The sequence below is a fragment of the Podarcis muralis genome, chromosome 4, assembly GCF_964188315.1.
Source record: "Podarcis muralis chromosome 4, rPodMur119.hap1.1, whole genome shotgun sequence".
Lineage (NCBI taxonomy): Eukaryota > Metazoa > Chordata > Lepidosauria > Squamata > Lacertidae > Podarcis > Podarcis muralis.
Genome location: NC_135658.1, coordinates 65,506,385 through 65,521,884, shown reverse-complemented (window position 1 = coordinate 65,521,884; position 15,500 = coordinate 65,506,385). Strand labels below are relative to the sequence as shown.

The window sequence follows — 15,500 nt, the reverse complement described above, 5'->3', positions numbered from 1 at the left end:
ATGTGCCACAACTGCTTGTCAATTTTCACCCCTGCAATTTCTGTCACCTCAAACACAGATTTTTGGAAATGGGGGGGTGTGTCTTCTGAAGTAGTCCAACACATCATCTTCAATGAAATGGACATATTTTCATAACATCTGGTCCTTGACTCTTGTAAAGTGAGCAGCGTCATGGATAGTAGACTGCAGTTACTGTTTCAAGAATCTGTTTTTGTCTATAAACTATGACGGGGAATTGTTATTGTGTTGAATCTCATAGCAGTTCAAGTGGCACCCTTTCTTTTATCAGACATCACACCCTACTTTGCTATCCATTTCCACTGACACGTAATGCTAAATAGAGCTTGTGAACCCCACTCATGTGATCATATACTAAATGAGAATGACTGCACACACATATTCAGGTTTTTGTTTAAATTAAAAACCAGATCTCCACTGAGTTATACCTGATATTCTTTTGACAGTGAAGACAAATATTTCTAAAACTTACTGCTGAACTAACAATTGTACAGTGTTCCTTTGCAATAATCTACTACTTCTCCAAACCTCTGGTCTAAAAGTAGTTTCACAACATGCACTGGTTTGCAAAATCAGCTTTGCACAAGAGGGTACAATGATCTCTTAGAAAAGGAAATTCTTGGAAGAGTTGTTTGCTTTCCAAGACTCACCATCATCATCTAAGGAACATGAACAGGATTCTGTTTGTATAGTTAGACTATTATAAATAGAAAAGAGAACATTTATTGAGAGTGCTGGCACAGTTTTCATGTCGGAAAGGGAAAATATACCTCACTTTAAAGCTATTATTCATCATGTAATTCTATCGTATAGAAATCGGTTTTATTGATCTTTTCTTAAGATGTGTGCAAGCAGAAGTGAAATGCCTACTGTTAGAAAATCCCATAAACTCTAGACAGCACCAAGTAGCCCTTAAGAGCATATGAAATTTCAGGAGTGATATGAATATGATAAAAAATCAATTTGCTGCAAAAAGAGATTTTGTAAGCCAAGTGGCCCTTAAGTGCATTTGAAGGAGTGGTAGGAACCTAATAATCAATTTGCTGTGAGAAAAGGGGATTTTGAAAGAAAAGTGAACATTAGGAACTAATGCAGATGGTTTGTTCTCTAGATAAACTATGGTTTAGTGCTGCACGGATGAGGCCCAAGGAGCCCAAGGAAAGGACTTCTGGGGTTTGTGTGCTTCTTTCCTTGTTACAGAGAAGGAGGATTTCAGTTGAGTTTAGTTTCAATTTTTACAAATATTGGCTAATATTGGCTGTTGGATGGGAGGAATGGAGCACAATCATGTGGTAGGGGGCTTGAGAGTATATTAAACCAGTTATTGGAGGCTGTGGTCAAAGGAACAGATTAAAGTTAGATCCAGATAAAATGAAAGTGAAGTTAGTTAAGAATGAAAATAGATTATGTAACAAAATGGTTGGTCTCACATGACACACTAAACAATAGTTTAGTGGAACATGCTTAAGTTGCAATGACCATGAGTAAAGCCTGAGGTCAAGAGCTCCCACCTTCCTGTGAGCCCAGGAGAAGGACGTCTGCAGTACAGTGATACCTCAGGTTAAGTACTTAATTCGTTCCGGAGGTCCATACTTAACCTGAAACTGTTCTTAACCTGAAGCACCACTTTAGCAAATGGGGCCTCCTGCTGTTGCCGCACCGCCGGAGCACAATTTCTGTTCTCATCCTGAAGCAAAGTTCTTAACCTGAAGCACTATTTCTGGGTTAGCGGAGTCTGTAACCTGAAGCATATGTAACCTGAAGTGTATGTAACCCGAGGTACCACTGTATTAGTTTTGGTTTCAAACAATCAAGGCTCACTGTTTTTTTTAGCAACCTCAGACAGTGATTTAAAACAAATTCTTCTGAGTGAAACAAATAGTATCAAAACCCACAATGTGAAGTTGGCTCATTCGGAAACTGACCAGACTACATACACACATATGTAAACCTTATAAATAGATTTTTAGCACATCTACAGAGTTATTTCTTTAAAAGACACACACACACACACACACACACACACACACACACACTCATCAGCATGCTTTTAATCTCATTCCCACACAGCAAATGGATTAAGTACACTTTACCCACAAGCCTATCAACTGAAGTGTAGGACTCTCAGGCAGGATAATTGTATTTCTTTCTTTCTTTTTTTAAGAGAGAGACCATTTAGCTAGTGTTAGTTAATCCTTAGATTGAAACCAGAACTTCCACATAACTATGTAGTTAAAACATCAATGACCTGAAGAGTCGCTCAGACTGATCATCTAGTTGCCAATGCAAAACTACCATACTATTATGAAATAATCAATTATTAATTTATATACCACCTGCATGCCAAAATGGCTTCTAAGTATTTTACAACTATAAATCAATACATGGTTAAACAATAATGATTCCACTCAATACCAGAACATCCTTGATTAAAATATACACTAAAACAAGTGATTAAAAAGCATGACAATTAAAACCGTTTTAAAAAGAAAAAGTCAGTTAATAAAATCAGAAATTCAGTTCAGGGAAATGCTTGCCTAAATAATAAATTATCAGGCTGTGGCAAAACTAACCATGTTTCATCAGCTGACTGTAGAGCCCTGGCTGGGTCCAGTTATTTAGGGCTTTGTATGTAAGTAGCAGAACCTTAAAATAGGTTAAATAAAGAACCACTTTATAAATTTCACTTTACATAATAGAGAATTATGGTAAGATTAAGAGGAACAACCTGTTCATATTGCATTATATGTACCATAACTTGGAACGTCCAAAGCCATGATAAGTTTATAGAATACACTTTGGAAGGAAAGATTCCACAGGCCCACCAATCACTGGTACTCATTTATGGAACCCACCATAGCTGCAGCTTGGTGGGGAAAAAATGTACAAAACCACATTGAAGACAGTGTAACTGAACAGAATTACCATATCCCATAATAATATTAGTATAATCTTAAAGTAGATATTGAAAGCTTGTTCTCTCAGCTATAGTTAGTGAGGCCAGGTGTGCATGAAGGAATTAATCACTGGTGTGTTGTATATTTCTTATAGGCAATGACATTGATCACATCAGTTAACCAATGTTCATTTTCTTGACCTTGGCAGAGCAGAGGACAAACCCAACAGCCAAACTTGGGAGGGGGAAACCAAGCAGGTCCACACATAAGAATTAAGTTAGAAACTGTACCTTGTCAACTGGAAGAAAGTCATTATCTACTTCTATTGACCTTGGACGTAGCTTTATAGGTTTGTCCTTAAAAATGTCTCCAAAGCCAACCCCTTTGACCTTTTTGGGTTGGATTGTTGCTGCTCCATTAGCTCCTTCTGATTTCGTGCTGCTTGAATCACCACCGTCACTTTCTGAGCCGGTAGCATCTCTCAAACCTACAAGAGGGAAAGTCAAAAACGAAAATTGTGGCTTAAGATTTTCAAAAAGTGAAGGTAAGCAAAGCAACACTCATGCAGCAGCAGATAAGCCTATACAGGGGAATGGGCTTCCATCCTTGGAGGTTTTTAAGCAGTGGTTGGATGGCCATCTGTCGCGAATGCTTTAGTTGAGATTCCTGCATCTGAAGAATTGGATTAGATGATCTTCGTGGCGCCTGCCAACTCTATAGTTCTATGATTCTAATTCCTATATTAGGAATTAGAAAAACCTTATTGTAGCAGTAAAACTGACTGTAGAACAATCAGCATCTGGTTTATTAAGGTTATTAGCAGTGCTTTTTTCTGGGGGGATGCAGGGGTACGCAAACCCCCTAAACATTTTGTGAATCTAAGTTTAGCCTCATTGAGGGGCAGTATTTCAATATGAGTAGGAAAATGCGAGTACCCCTAAACATTTTTTTAGAAATAAAGCACTGGCTATTAGCATTATGGAGAACATTTGAGGATAAACAGGTATCCACCATTTAAAAATAAACAAATCCAAATTTAAACTATACTTCCACATCTGTTGCAATGCTGAAATACAAGGATTCTTTGCTGTTTTTGATCTTGACCAAGTGCAAAATTAAGTTCTTAGGTACTCCCAAGTTGGAATACCATCAGCATTTCTGATAGCTGAAATTGGAGCCCTGCTGGAATAATTTGCAGCTTTTCAATGACAGGTCCTATGAGATTTGCATGCCTGAAAAGAGACTTCCAAAATTCTGTCTGATGCAGTGGTTACATAATTTATCTAAATAGTTCCATAACCTAGCAGTGTTGGTTCAGTTTCATGGCTTCTTGGCCACTTAAACTGGTATTTAAAAACAGTGTGTGATGTATTTACTGAGCGCAACTTGTCCCTTCTGGCCATTGCCAGGATGGCTTCATGCAAGGATGTGAAAGATATCTAGCAGCCAGAAAAGATTGCATTTAAAATGTTCTCAATTAATTCCTTTTGTAACTTGATATGGAAGGCATCATAATATTATGATTTATGTAAAGCCAGATGAAGCTGTTAGGCAATTAAGTGATGAAGCAAGTGTGTGTGATAAGGTGGGTTTACTGAATCGGTAAAAAAAGCAAAATGAAATGAGCTCTTCTCTTCCCTTGGATAAAGCGGGGAGAGGCCTCTGACAAATAAGCGGTATTTCTTACCTGCTTTTCCAACAGTGGTCTTCAAGATGCCTTAGGCTGCAATCCTAACCCCACTTTCCTGGGAGTAAGCCCCACTGAATTCAACAGGACTCACCTCTGAGTAGATGTGGTTAGGATTGCACTGCGAGACACAAAGATAAAGGTAAAGGTACCCCTGACCATTAGGTCCAGTCGCGGACGACTCTGGGGTTCCACGCTCATCTCGCTCTATAGGCCGAAGGAGCCAGCGTTTTGTCCGCAGACATCTTCCAGGTCATGGGGCCAGCATGATTAAGCCACTTCTGGCAAACCAGAGCAACGCACGGAAACGCCATTTACCTTCCCGCCAGGGTGGTACCTATTTATCTACTTGCACTTTGACGTGCTTTTGAACTGATAGGTGGGCAGGAGCTGGGACCAAACAATGGGAGCTCACCCCGTCATGGAGATTCGAACCGCCAACCTTCTGATTGGCAAGCCCTAGGCTCTGTGGTTTAGACCACAGCACCACCTGCTAGACACAAAGTTAGAGGAATGTAAAACAGCACAGCTTGTCTATAATGTCACACATGCCCAAGTGGCCTCAACTAGAAGTCCAGAATACAGTGTTGTCGGTCCCATGCTATGGCACATGAATCAAGCAGCAAATCATCAGACATCCTTGCTTTTGACTTTCAAAAGAGGTTTCAAAATCATGCCGACAGGATTTTGAAGCTATTTAATTTTTTTTTTGATTAGTCAGTCACCTTAATGACAATATTTAATTTTTTTAAAATGGTGCTTCATGTTTTAACATTGTACACAACACTGTTATTTTATCACACAGTGGTATGATACATACACGCACACACACCAGCAACTGCAAACAGGTTACAACCACATCACTATATATCCAATCAAAAGCTGGGGAGAATAGGGCAGTTTTCATCTGCTGCCTAAAGGGTAGTATGGCTGACACAAGGTGAATATGCTTGAACAGGGTAATCTATAACTAAGGTATGATCACAACAAAAGCCCCCAGCCTTTGGTGGCCATGTCAGCTCTAAGAAATCTGGTGCAGAGTCTCAGGGCCACCTGGCTAGAACAAATGGGTATACACAGGTGAAGTTTTCATCAGGATTACTTGACTTCATACTGCTTGTACTCACTGCTGCTACTGGATCCAGAAGAAGATCCAAGAAATTAATTCAGAACACTTGTGTAATGAAAATTGAGGGGGAGAGGGGAGATGAGAAAATTAATTGAATGCCGAGCTTCTTACCATACCAATCTTATTGAGATGGTACTTGTAGTCAATCCATATATATGTGACCTTTTAAGTGTATGACTCACATCAAGCCAGTTACGCAATCAAAATGATATATTATTTAAGGAAGAAAAAGAAAGCTAAATAGTACTTAATCAAATATGCAATCAAATACTCTGTGTAACCTGATCATTGCCAAAACATTTAATTACATTCCTCTCTAGCTGAGACAATCTTGTTTCAAAGGCACATATCCACACCCCTGTGCAGGAATAAAATAAATCAAGACAGACAACCTGTTTCACTCTACTATCCTCATTGAGAAGGCTATTCTGTTTATTTTAGAGGGTAAACTTGTTTCTCCTTCAAAGCACTCAGTATCTTCAGAGAGAATGGATATTTTATTGCTATGGTTGCATGCCAACTTTTCCTCTGTGCAAGCAAACTCCAGATGTATCTGATCATTCCATGTTGCTCCTAAAGGTTGCTTGTCACTAACAAATATTCAGTATTTGTACCGGCTAACTTAGAGAACACTGGTTTACCTGTGTCACACTCTAGCCATGTTAGCACAACATGTTAAACCAGTTTATTGGAACAAGAAGAATGGGAGAAAGCGAGTGTCCTCCTTCATAGCTGGGAATTTAGAATCTTCCACATTTATTATGTTGAAGCAGTTTTCCACGTCATCTGGAGTCATTATTAACTGTGGTTAATCATGACTATGACTTATGAAAGGCAAACATCTGAGCCAGACAACTATTTCTGTCTAATCTGATCCTAGCAGCCAAGGAGGAAAAGTTATAAAGCTAAGATACAAATAGGCATTGTCTTGGGGTATCACTCCTAGAGGGAGAAGGGAAACGTGAGAAAAGAAACAGCGAATTTTACTTCTTTCCTCTTTACTGCATATTTATGTTTTATGCAGACCACCAACCCAGTGCTATCTTTTCTATCTGATAATTCTACAAGATCTCAAATAGGAATCTATGGCATCACCTGCTACCTGATCCTTTTATCAGGTAATTTCAGAGACTAAACCTGGGAACATTTGCATGCAAACTATTTGCTCCATCACTACCTATTTTCTCTTCCCTAAAGTTTTATCTTCAAGATAAGGAACACACAAGAAATGAGTGAAAAAAGAGCAACGAAAGTGTAAGCAACTTACTTGCTGTGAGAGAGAAAGGATTAGTCTACATGTTCAAACCAACATTATCTACCTTTGCTGACAAAGTGTCTCAGGGCCTCGATGACAAAGTGTAACAAGCACATTATTTCACTCAATCCCCCATCTCTAATAAATCACAAGCTCCCAAGTAAAGAAAGCCAATAAATATGAGATATGCAGACAGAAAACTAGGGTACTGTAGAGTGACAGGTGTACAACTATCTTCCTGTTAGGCAGCAGTTATGGGACAGGGTGTGCTTGGTGCAATGACCTCCTGGAACCCAGGAATTAAGTTTGTTCCCCTAAGGTCAAGGCAGCTGATCTAGGGCAGTGTTTCCCAACCTTGGGCCTCCAGCTGTTTTTGAACTACAATTTCCATCATCCCTGACCACTGGTCTTGCTAGCTAGGGATGATGGGAGTTGTAGTCCAAAAACAGCTGGAGGCCCAAGGTTGGGAAACACTGATCTAGGGTACAGAAGCTGAGAAAAAGAGACTGATTGGTGGGCAAGACCTTCAGAGATGTGACAGAAATGCATCAGTCTCAGCGTTACAACTTTCCAGGTAAGAAAGGCATCACTCTGAAAAACAAGGAAATGATGCACCTGAAGGGATCAATTCCTTGGAGAGTGAACAGGTACTGTGTCCTGCTGAGGATACCCTTCTGGGGAGCAGAGGACTCCCAGTCATGGGAAATTTGATTATTATGTACACCAGGCTTCCTCAACCTCAGCCCTCTGGATGTTTTGAGACTACAACTCCCATCATCCCTGACCACTGGTCCTGCTAGCTAGGGATCATGGGAGTTTTAGGCCATAAACATCTGGAGGACTGAGGTTGAGGAAGCCTGATGTACACAAACAGCTGGGTGTGGGATGGGTGTGCTTACCTGCAGTAAATTACCTGCCTAGTGTTAAAATATGTGACGTATAATCTAGATAGGCTGTGTAGATAGTGCTGGGGATGTGTGAGTTGGTACAAATTATATGGGGGACTGCAGCATCAGAATTAGGGTGGTGTGGGCGGTTCCTATGCACAGAGTGCCAAGCCGAGGGGCACTTAACAACAACAACCACAAAAACAACACTATATTTATATGGGTACCTTCTAAGAAGATCCATAAAAGCAACTGTACCGGAAGGAATTATTGTGACAGTAAGAAATATTTTGTGGGGGGCACCAAATTATCAAAGTCTGCCCCCTGGGGGAAAGTAGTTGTGCAGGCCTGGAAGCCAAATTTAAGTTGCTAGATACGGCGTTAAAGCCAGAACTTCCAAGGTAGCTTTCTCAGAAACACTACATGTTCTACAATCAGGGCCCAGTAGAAAGGTAGAGATAGCTGGAGAGGTACAGATATAGCAGGTATAACAGAAACCTGGTGGAATGCAAAAAAAAACTTCTAATAATATTCATGTACACAAAGAAGAAATGATGTGATGCAGCTGTGGCAGCAAAACAGGACACCTCATCTGCTCCACCTGCAATAAAACATGTCTCTCCACAACAGGTGCTGTAACTTTCCAACTTGACTCTCCAACTTTGACTTTACCATGAAGGAGCACTCCTCCATTGTCTCCCGAGACAGATGGATGCCAACAACATATACTTCGTTCAGGTATATTTTTTTCCAACAAATGCAGTTTTATTGTCCAAGATTTTTGCCAATTCCTTTCTAGTATATATGGTATATAAAGCACACCAATTCTCATATAAGACAAACAAACCTTAACTTCTTAGGCTTTGGCAACAAATCATGCAGGATAAAGAGGAATGAGCAGTCCCCTGCATCATGGAACAACATGCATTAAGCAGTGCAAAATGAATGCTGGAGCCCTCAGCATGGCTGTAAGTCTATCACTATGGACGCAACTATCAACATGGATGCTTTTGCCATCTTTGTAACTAAGGATTATTGTAAGATTTCATTTCCTATTCCTGTCCTCTACATTATTTACTTGCTTTAATTTTTCTGTGCACTTACAGATGTCTATTGCTTACTTCACAGCAGTTACAGTCTAACAATAGGAAAAGCTTTTTGATATTCAATTAGCTTCAATGGAAAGAGAACATAACATGTGTTCAGGGCAATGTTTACCTGAAATCTGAGACAGCATGAAAAGCAGAATACCAAGAGGCCAGACTAATGCTGGAACTACGCATTTTGCAGAGACCAATCTGTCGAATGGCTACAGTACAGCGATGGGAAGGAAGGGGTCCTTCACCTTGCTTCTTCCCACTGCTTTTCTCCTGCAGTTCCCTGCACCAGCCACTTTCCTGACATGGCAAATACATACTTGTAAAAGTGTCTGGAGGAGGGGATTACAGGAGCAAAGCAGTAAGCAATATGGCTGGGCGACATATCGTCCAAAAACGGTTGAAAGCCCATATTCTGTTATTGGTTTCCTAATTTTTGACCTGGCAATATAACAGCTGCCCATTGTTAGGAAATGAGGCAGGAAGTACTTCTGTCAAAATTTAAAACAACTGAATGACAGGCAATTGTCAGAAATCAACTTGAGCAGTAATTCAGGTTCCCCCATCCTGGTTCTTCAATGCATAAAAATGGCTTGCCTTTTTATTTGAACATTCCCCTACAAAGAGTCAAAACAGACCCACCTAAACTAGTGCTGTCTACTCCATTGGGCAATGGTTGCTCATAGATTCAACCAGAGATTTTTCCCAGCCCTGCAGCCTGAGATCCTTTCAACTGAGGACACAGGAAATTGAATCCTGGGATGTTCTGCGTGCAAAGCTCTACTACTGACCTACTCCTCCTTTGAAGATATGTGCCTCTATCAGCAGCTATACAAGGTAGAAATTTGAAATTAAGTACCAAGGAAAGTTTCATGGCGCTTTAGGTGTATCCCAACACTGTACATACATGTACACACACATGCATGCTGAAAAGAAATACTGGTATACATTCTGAGAATGTATGTGCTGTGCAACGGGAAGCAAACCAGACCAACTTCAGCTCACAGAGCAGCCAAGACTGAGCGCAATGGATGGACATTATTCTTTAGCAGATGAATTCGTACACAATCAAGGAGCAGCCTTAGCTTAGCATTTCCTATTTTCTTTTAATTAACTCACTGTTATAGCGTCTGTAGCTGTCAATCTTTGCTGGTGCCACTTTATACAGAATTGTCCCTTGAAAGGCAGACTTTCCTGACAGCAGAATGAAAGAAAAGGAAAGCCAAAAAAAAAAAAAAAGGGGGGGGGGAGGTGAAACAAAAGGGAGGGAGAATAGGAGAATCGAATAATGGCAAAAGAAAGGAGAGGAGTTGTTTTTAATTTTTGCTTTTCAATGGAACTTTAAATAGTAAAAGAAAAGGCTTTTGGTAGTCTACACTTCCACTGTATGCATTTCAAACAGGAAGAGCACAAAAGTTTGCTAATGATTGTATTATAAAATGGACATTACAGTGCAACATCTGTTATAGCAAATCAAGGCAAAATGATAACTGTAGAATTGTGAATAGAAAGGAAAGCATAGACTGGAGCATACATACTTCTTCCCTGGAAATGACACAAAATACTGGGACTTCTGGAAAAAAAGGTGTTCATTTTTTTATTCTACCATAACAAACAATTTAAACCAAATTAACTCCAGTCATTCACTAGAATAATGTTTCTTTAACCACCGAACAAGCTTATACTATTAACAGAGTGCAATGCTGCAGAACCTTGTTGAAAATTGCAAACATGGGCTAATAATTGAAATGCTTATTATGTTTTTCAATTTACAATACTGAAATATAATAAGGCAAATTACAGAAAATTTAAAAAATGTAAAAAGAGCAATTATTGTATTAAAGGTATACAAGAAGAAAATGAAAGAAAAAAGATAAGTAATCATATACTGCATCAAACCAAGGCAAATTATTTGTTGAAAATCATGTATATCCATATACATGGATATTTACATTCTGCTTCAAAGGCTAAGGTGGCCTGAATTTTTTGTGGGCGTCCCCTCTTGAATGCTTTCTCTTTCCACCTTTTCTGGGTTCCTCTATCTACCCTCCGTGATGGCCTTCTAAATGCCAAGAGTGCAGAATGAGCGGTGCAGGTGCTGTGTGGATTCGGCCTAGGACCCTCGTACCTACGGGACCACCTCTCCTGGTATGCCCCACGGAGAGCCTCAAGGTTTATAAATAGCAACACCCTAGAGGTCCCAGGCCCTAAGGAAGTTAGATTAGCCTCAACCAGAGCCAGGGCTTTTTCAACACTGGCTCCGGCCTGGTGGAACGCTCTGTCTCATGAGACCAGGGCCCTGCAGGATCTGATTTCTTTCCGCAGGGCCTGTAAGATAGAGTTGTTCCACCTGGCCTTTGGCTTTGATTCCGTCCCCCTCTTTCTTTTTCCTTTCTCCTCCTGTGAAGAGGCTGCATCTTAATGTTTTAATGTTGTATTTCAATCTTGTTTTTAAGTTGTATTCATTCAACTCATTTTTATTATTGGTTGTTAGCCACCCTGAGCCCGGCCTTGGCTGGGGAAGGCGGAGTATAAATAAAATTATTATTATTATGAGGAGTCATCTGCCTTTAGATCTGCTAGGTGCACAAGCATGACCTTTCACTTACTGAAGTTCAGGAGAAGTGCAGAGTTGGTGCAACAGAGTGGCTAGGAGACGATGCTACGAATCAGGGAATCTCTTGTTCGAATCATGACTCTGACATGAACTCACTATGTAGTAGTAGGCAAGCCACTCTCTCTTGATTTCAGTCCTCCCTTATTCGATATGAGGGACAATAATACTGACTTAAATTGCAGGATTGTTGTAAACATTACAATATTCAGAGGTGCTCTGAATATCTGAAATGTGAAGACCATTAAGTTCCTGGATGATTAAAAATAACAACCGTGTGACTGGGAACTAAGGGGAGAAGTTGAGAGTCAGTGTATGTTAGGCACACAGAATCTGCCACTGACAACGAACCAACTAGGGATCCATTGTGCTGTACAGACAGGTATGGAGACAGTACAGCACATCCTTAACAGACAAGGAAGTAAGCAGGGCCCATTTATCTGTCTGAGCTGTATTAAAGATAACATGGAAGTTGCTACCTTAGGCTGGGACTAGATATACATGAGACCTGCTGATGAAAGCAGCAGCCACATTCATAGCCCCTCCTTTTCCCTACTTGTATCACCTACAACAACTTACCCATGTCCCGATGTCATGAATTATAGAGTGAGGTCGTAAGTCACAATATTATGATGCCAGGACATGGCATGCTGTTATTAGTTGTTACACTGAAGGAGGAGGGACAAAAAAACCCAAGTGCATTTATTTTGTTTTGGTTTTTTCACCTAAGTCAGTCCTTCTGTGGGCTCGAGCCAATTGCATTTTATATCAAAGCGATACTTTAAAAATCCAGGCTTATTGTATTTCTCTTGTACCACCACAAAGGATAATCAAAATTATGAGCCATAGGGCAAATATTGTACATCAGCAGTGATACTTATAAGACAATCTAGGCATTGATATAAAATGATTTATATCTATTCTGTTAAAAATAGGATAAAATCATAACCCCTCCCCTCAAAAAAGAGCACTATACTTCTCTTCTGAACAAAACTGATAAATGATAACACCTAAGATGTTGAAAGGCATGTTACTAGGGAAGAGGCTGAAAAGCATGTTACTAGGGAAGCACCATACACACACACATCATTCGATATTGTAATTTATGACAGAAGTGGTCTGCAAGCACACAAATCCTTAGTGCTGCAAGAAAATTCAAGTGCAATATAAAATACCTAAAATTATTTTAACAGCGTTACATACAGCAAATGAATTAATCATATGCTCTGTTTATAAAGAAGCAAACTGAGGGAGGCAGAGGATAGCATAAACCTTCCCAAACACACTTGGCATTTATAGTTGTATTGATGCCAACAGATAAGCAGACCACTAAGAATAATAGGCTCAAAAAGAGCCTTCTACTGTTTTCTTCCAGAGACAGATGTGAGGGAAGCCCTGTGCAAGTCCCTGAGGAACACTGCTGAGCTCCAAAACAATTAATTTTGCTAAAATAATTTGTACAGGTCTTTTGGCAATTCTGCACCAGTATTTATCATTCCCCAAAGATAGGGGTCTTTACAGAAAGAATAAGAAGTCCTCACATAATGGAAGTTTGATTTTTCAATCTTGGGAATAGATGAAATGGGTTTTAAAATTCCAAAAAGAAAAGTAGACCCACAGACCCACTGCCAAGTGTCACACTCCCCAAACAGAAAGCCCAGTGATTTGGAGCAAACCACAGGATCATTTATTTTCCTCCTTCTCCACTTTAAAAATGAATTTTCTGAATTCGCATTTAGGAGGTTCCAGTGGGGAGGCATAATGCTAAATCATAGGTGAGACGGGCAGGGTACTTTGTGAAGAAGGGAAGGAAAGGAGCATGCAATTTTGCAGCCCACTCCCAATTGCTAAACTGCAGTAAGGATTGCATCTGTAACACCTTGGACAGTTCACAACAACTTCTCCCAGCTAGATCGCTCCAGATTAACATATGGCAGTAGATGTTCAGAAGCAGGAATACCTGGAAATACCACCATGGCAGTAAAAAAACAACAGTAACCAAAGCTAACACAAAGAAGGGTCAGTTAACATTTGTATCCTTACTTGGTTTTATTAGCTGCTCCTGTTGGACAGTTCCAGTATCGTCAGAATCAGAAAGCTCCTTTATGAAGTTGGAAGGAAACATGCCGGTCTTCCCATTGAGAACTCCTTCCCACCAACCCTCTTCCACCTGAGCCAAGAAAGAAGACATACATACTGACGTTTGCAAGTTTACATCTACATAGGACAATTTGGAATAAGTTGAATAAATCTTTCATTGGTTTTGATAATATATAAAACTTGAACTGACAACAGTGACCTATCTCACAGGGTTGTTGTGAGGGGGCAAACACAATAAAGCACATCACAAATTAGAAGGACCATATAAAAAGGTAACAACTAGCAATTAATTCCATAGTAACCGCACCACAAAATTATTGCATTTGTTATGATTAGTTTAATTTCCAAATGAACTCAACTGCTTCTGGGCTGAAATGGAAATTTAATCAATATTTCAACAGAAAGAGTAAAAAATAGCCACGTTATTTCATTTATACTACTGTGGACAATAATTCTTGATGTTATCATTTTTGTTATATGAATGATGCTACCAGACTTGAGTACTCTGAATTGAAGACAAGGAATATGTCAACACAATACAGAAGTCATTTCTATTGGAAAGCCCTGAATGAATTATTTACTAGCCTAACAGCATTAAAAATAAATATGTCACATAAAATGATTTAGTTCCTCCTATGCAAAACTATTCCATATGGAGCAGCAGTTTCCTGCTACGAAATGACAGTCCCTAAATACCAAATGCCCTTGGGTTATAATGTGACAGCAAGGAATGACTCATTCTTTAGATCAGCTAAGGATATTCTTGACATTTTAATAATTTCCATCCATCAGACATTGTCCATCCACAGAAAAGTGACAGAAGAGGACAGCTTCTGTATGCAAAAGATTAGTCTCTAACATGGGCCCCAAACCCTTCTTTCTAGCAAAAAGAAATGATTTTTTTAACCAAAAAACACAATTATTTAGGAAGCGACTGTACAAAACTTTGTTAAAAAAGCTTACTGAAAATGTTACAACACTTTGTTTTACTGAGTATTTTCAGTTTGATACAGGTTTAAAAAGAAAATAAAAAGTCAGTTCAGTTTGGAAATGGCTGTGTAATTATCATTTTTTAAAATAATTGAAAAAATTAATAAGCCTATTGATTCAAAACAGACTACACTGTTGCAAAAATTTCCAAACAGGTAGATGACTAAAGCTGGAGATACACACACAGAGAGAGAGAAAGAGAGAGAGAGAGAGAGAGAGAGAGAGAGAGAGAGAGAGAGAAATATATAAACAAAGAATATTTCTGTAGTGCAATTATTTTGAAGAAATACTAGATTTTGGAAATATCGCTTGTTTGTTTTTGTAAGAAACTGAGCAATGGGGAAAGAGAAAATAGATCAGAGTTCAGCAACATGATGCCTGTGGGTGCGTCGCGTTCTTGAGGTCTTCTCCTGGAACCCACAAATCACCTGAGCCCTATACACACACACACACACACACACACACACACACACACACTGAACTGTACACCAAGCTGAAGGCGAAAGCTGGTATAGTTCAGGGGTAGGCAAACTAAGGCCTGGCGGCCAGATCCAGCCCAATCGCCTTCTCAATCCGGCCCACGGACGGTCCAGGAATCAGCGTGTTTTTACACAAGTAGAATGTGTGCTTTTATTTAAAATGCATCTCTTGAGTTATTTCTGGGGCATAGGAATTTGTTCACGTATTTTTTTCAAAATATAGTCTGCCCCCCCACACACATGGTCTGAGGGACAGTGGACCGGCCCCCTGCTGAAAATGTTTGCTAACCCCTGGTTTCACAACCACCCCTCTCAGTCAGCCCATCAAAGATTCCTCCACTGTTTGC

The 15,500-nt window shown here is 39.7% G+C and overlaps 1 protein-coding gene across 5 annotated transcripts in view; it reads right to left on the bottom strand.

The window, feature by feature from the left end:
• Positions 1-15,500, bottom strand: part of SH3KBP1 (SH3 domain containing kinase binding protein 1) — a 135,731-nt gene that overhangs the window by 47,940 nt on the left and 72,291 nt on the right. For 3 of the 5 annotated variants that reach the window (XM_077927467.1, XM_028727555.2, XM_077927466.1), the window contains exons 5-7: positions 13,628-13,754; positions 10,090-10,164; positions 3,206-3,402 (exon numbers count right to left, since the gene is read on the bottom strand). In XM_077927467.1, the coding sequence (XP_077783593.1) occupies positions 3,206-3,402; positions 10,090-10,164; positions 13,628-13,754 (399 nt within the window). The remainder of the gene's footprint in view (positions 1-3,205; positions 3,403-10,089; positions 10,165-13,627; positions 13,755-15,500) is intronic. The other 2 variants (XM_077927468.1, XM_028727556.2) reach the window with 1 other exon arrangement.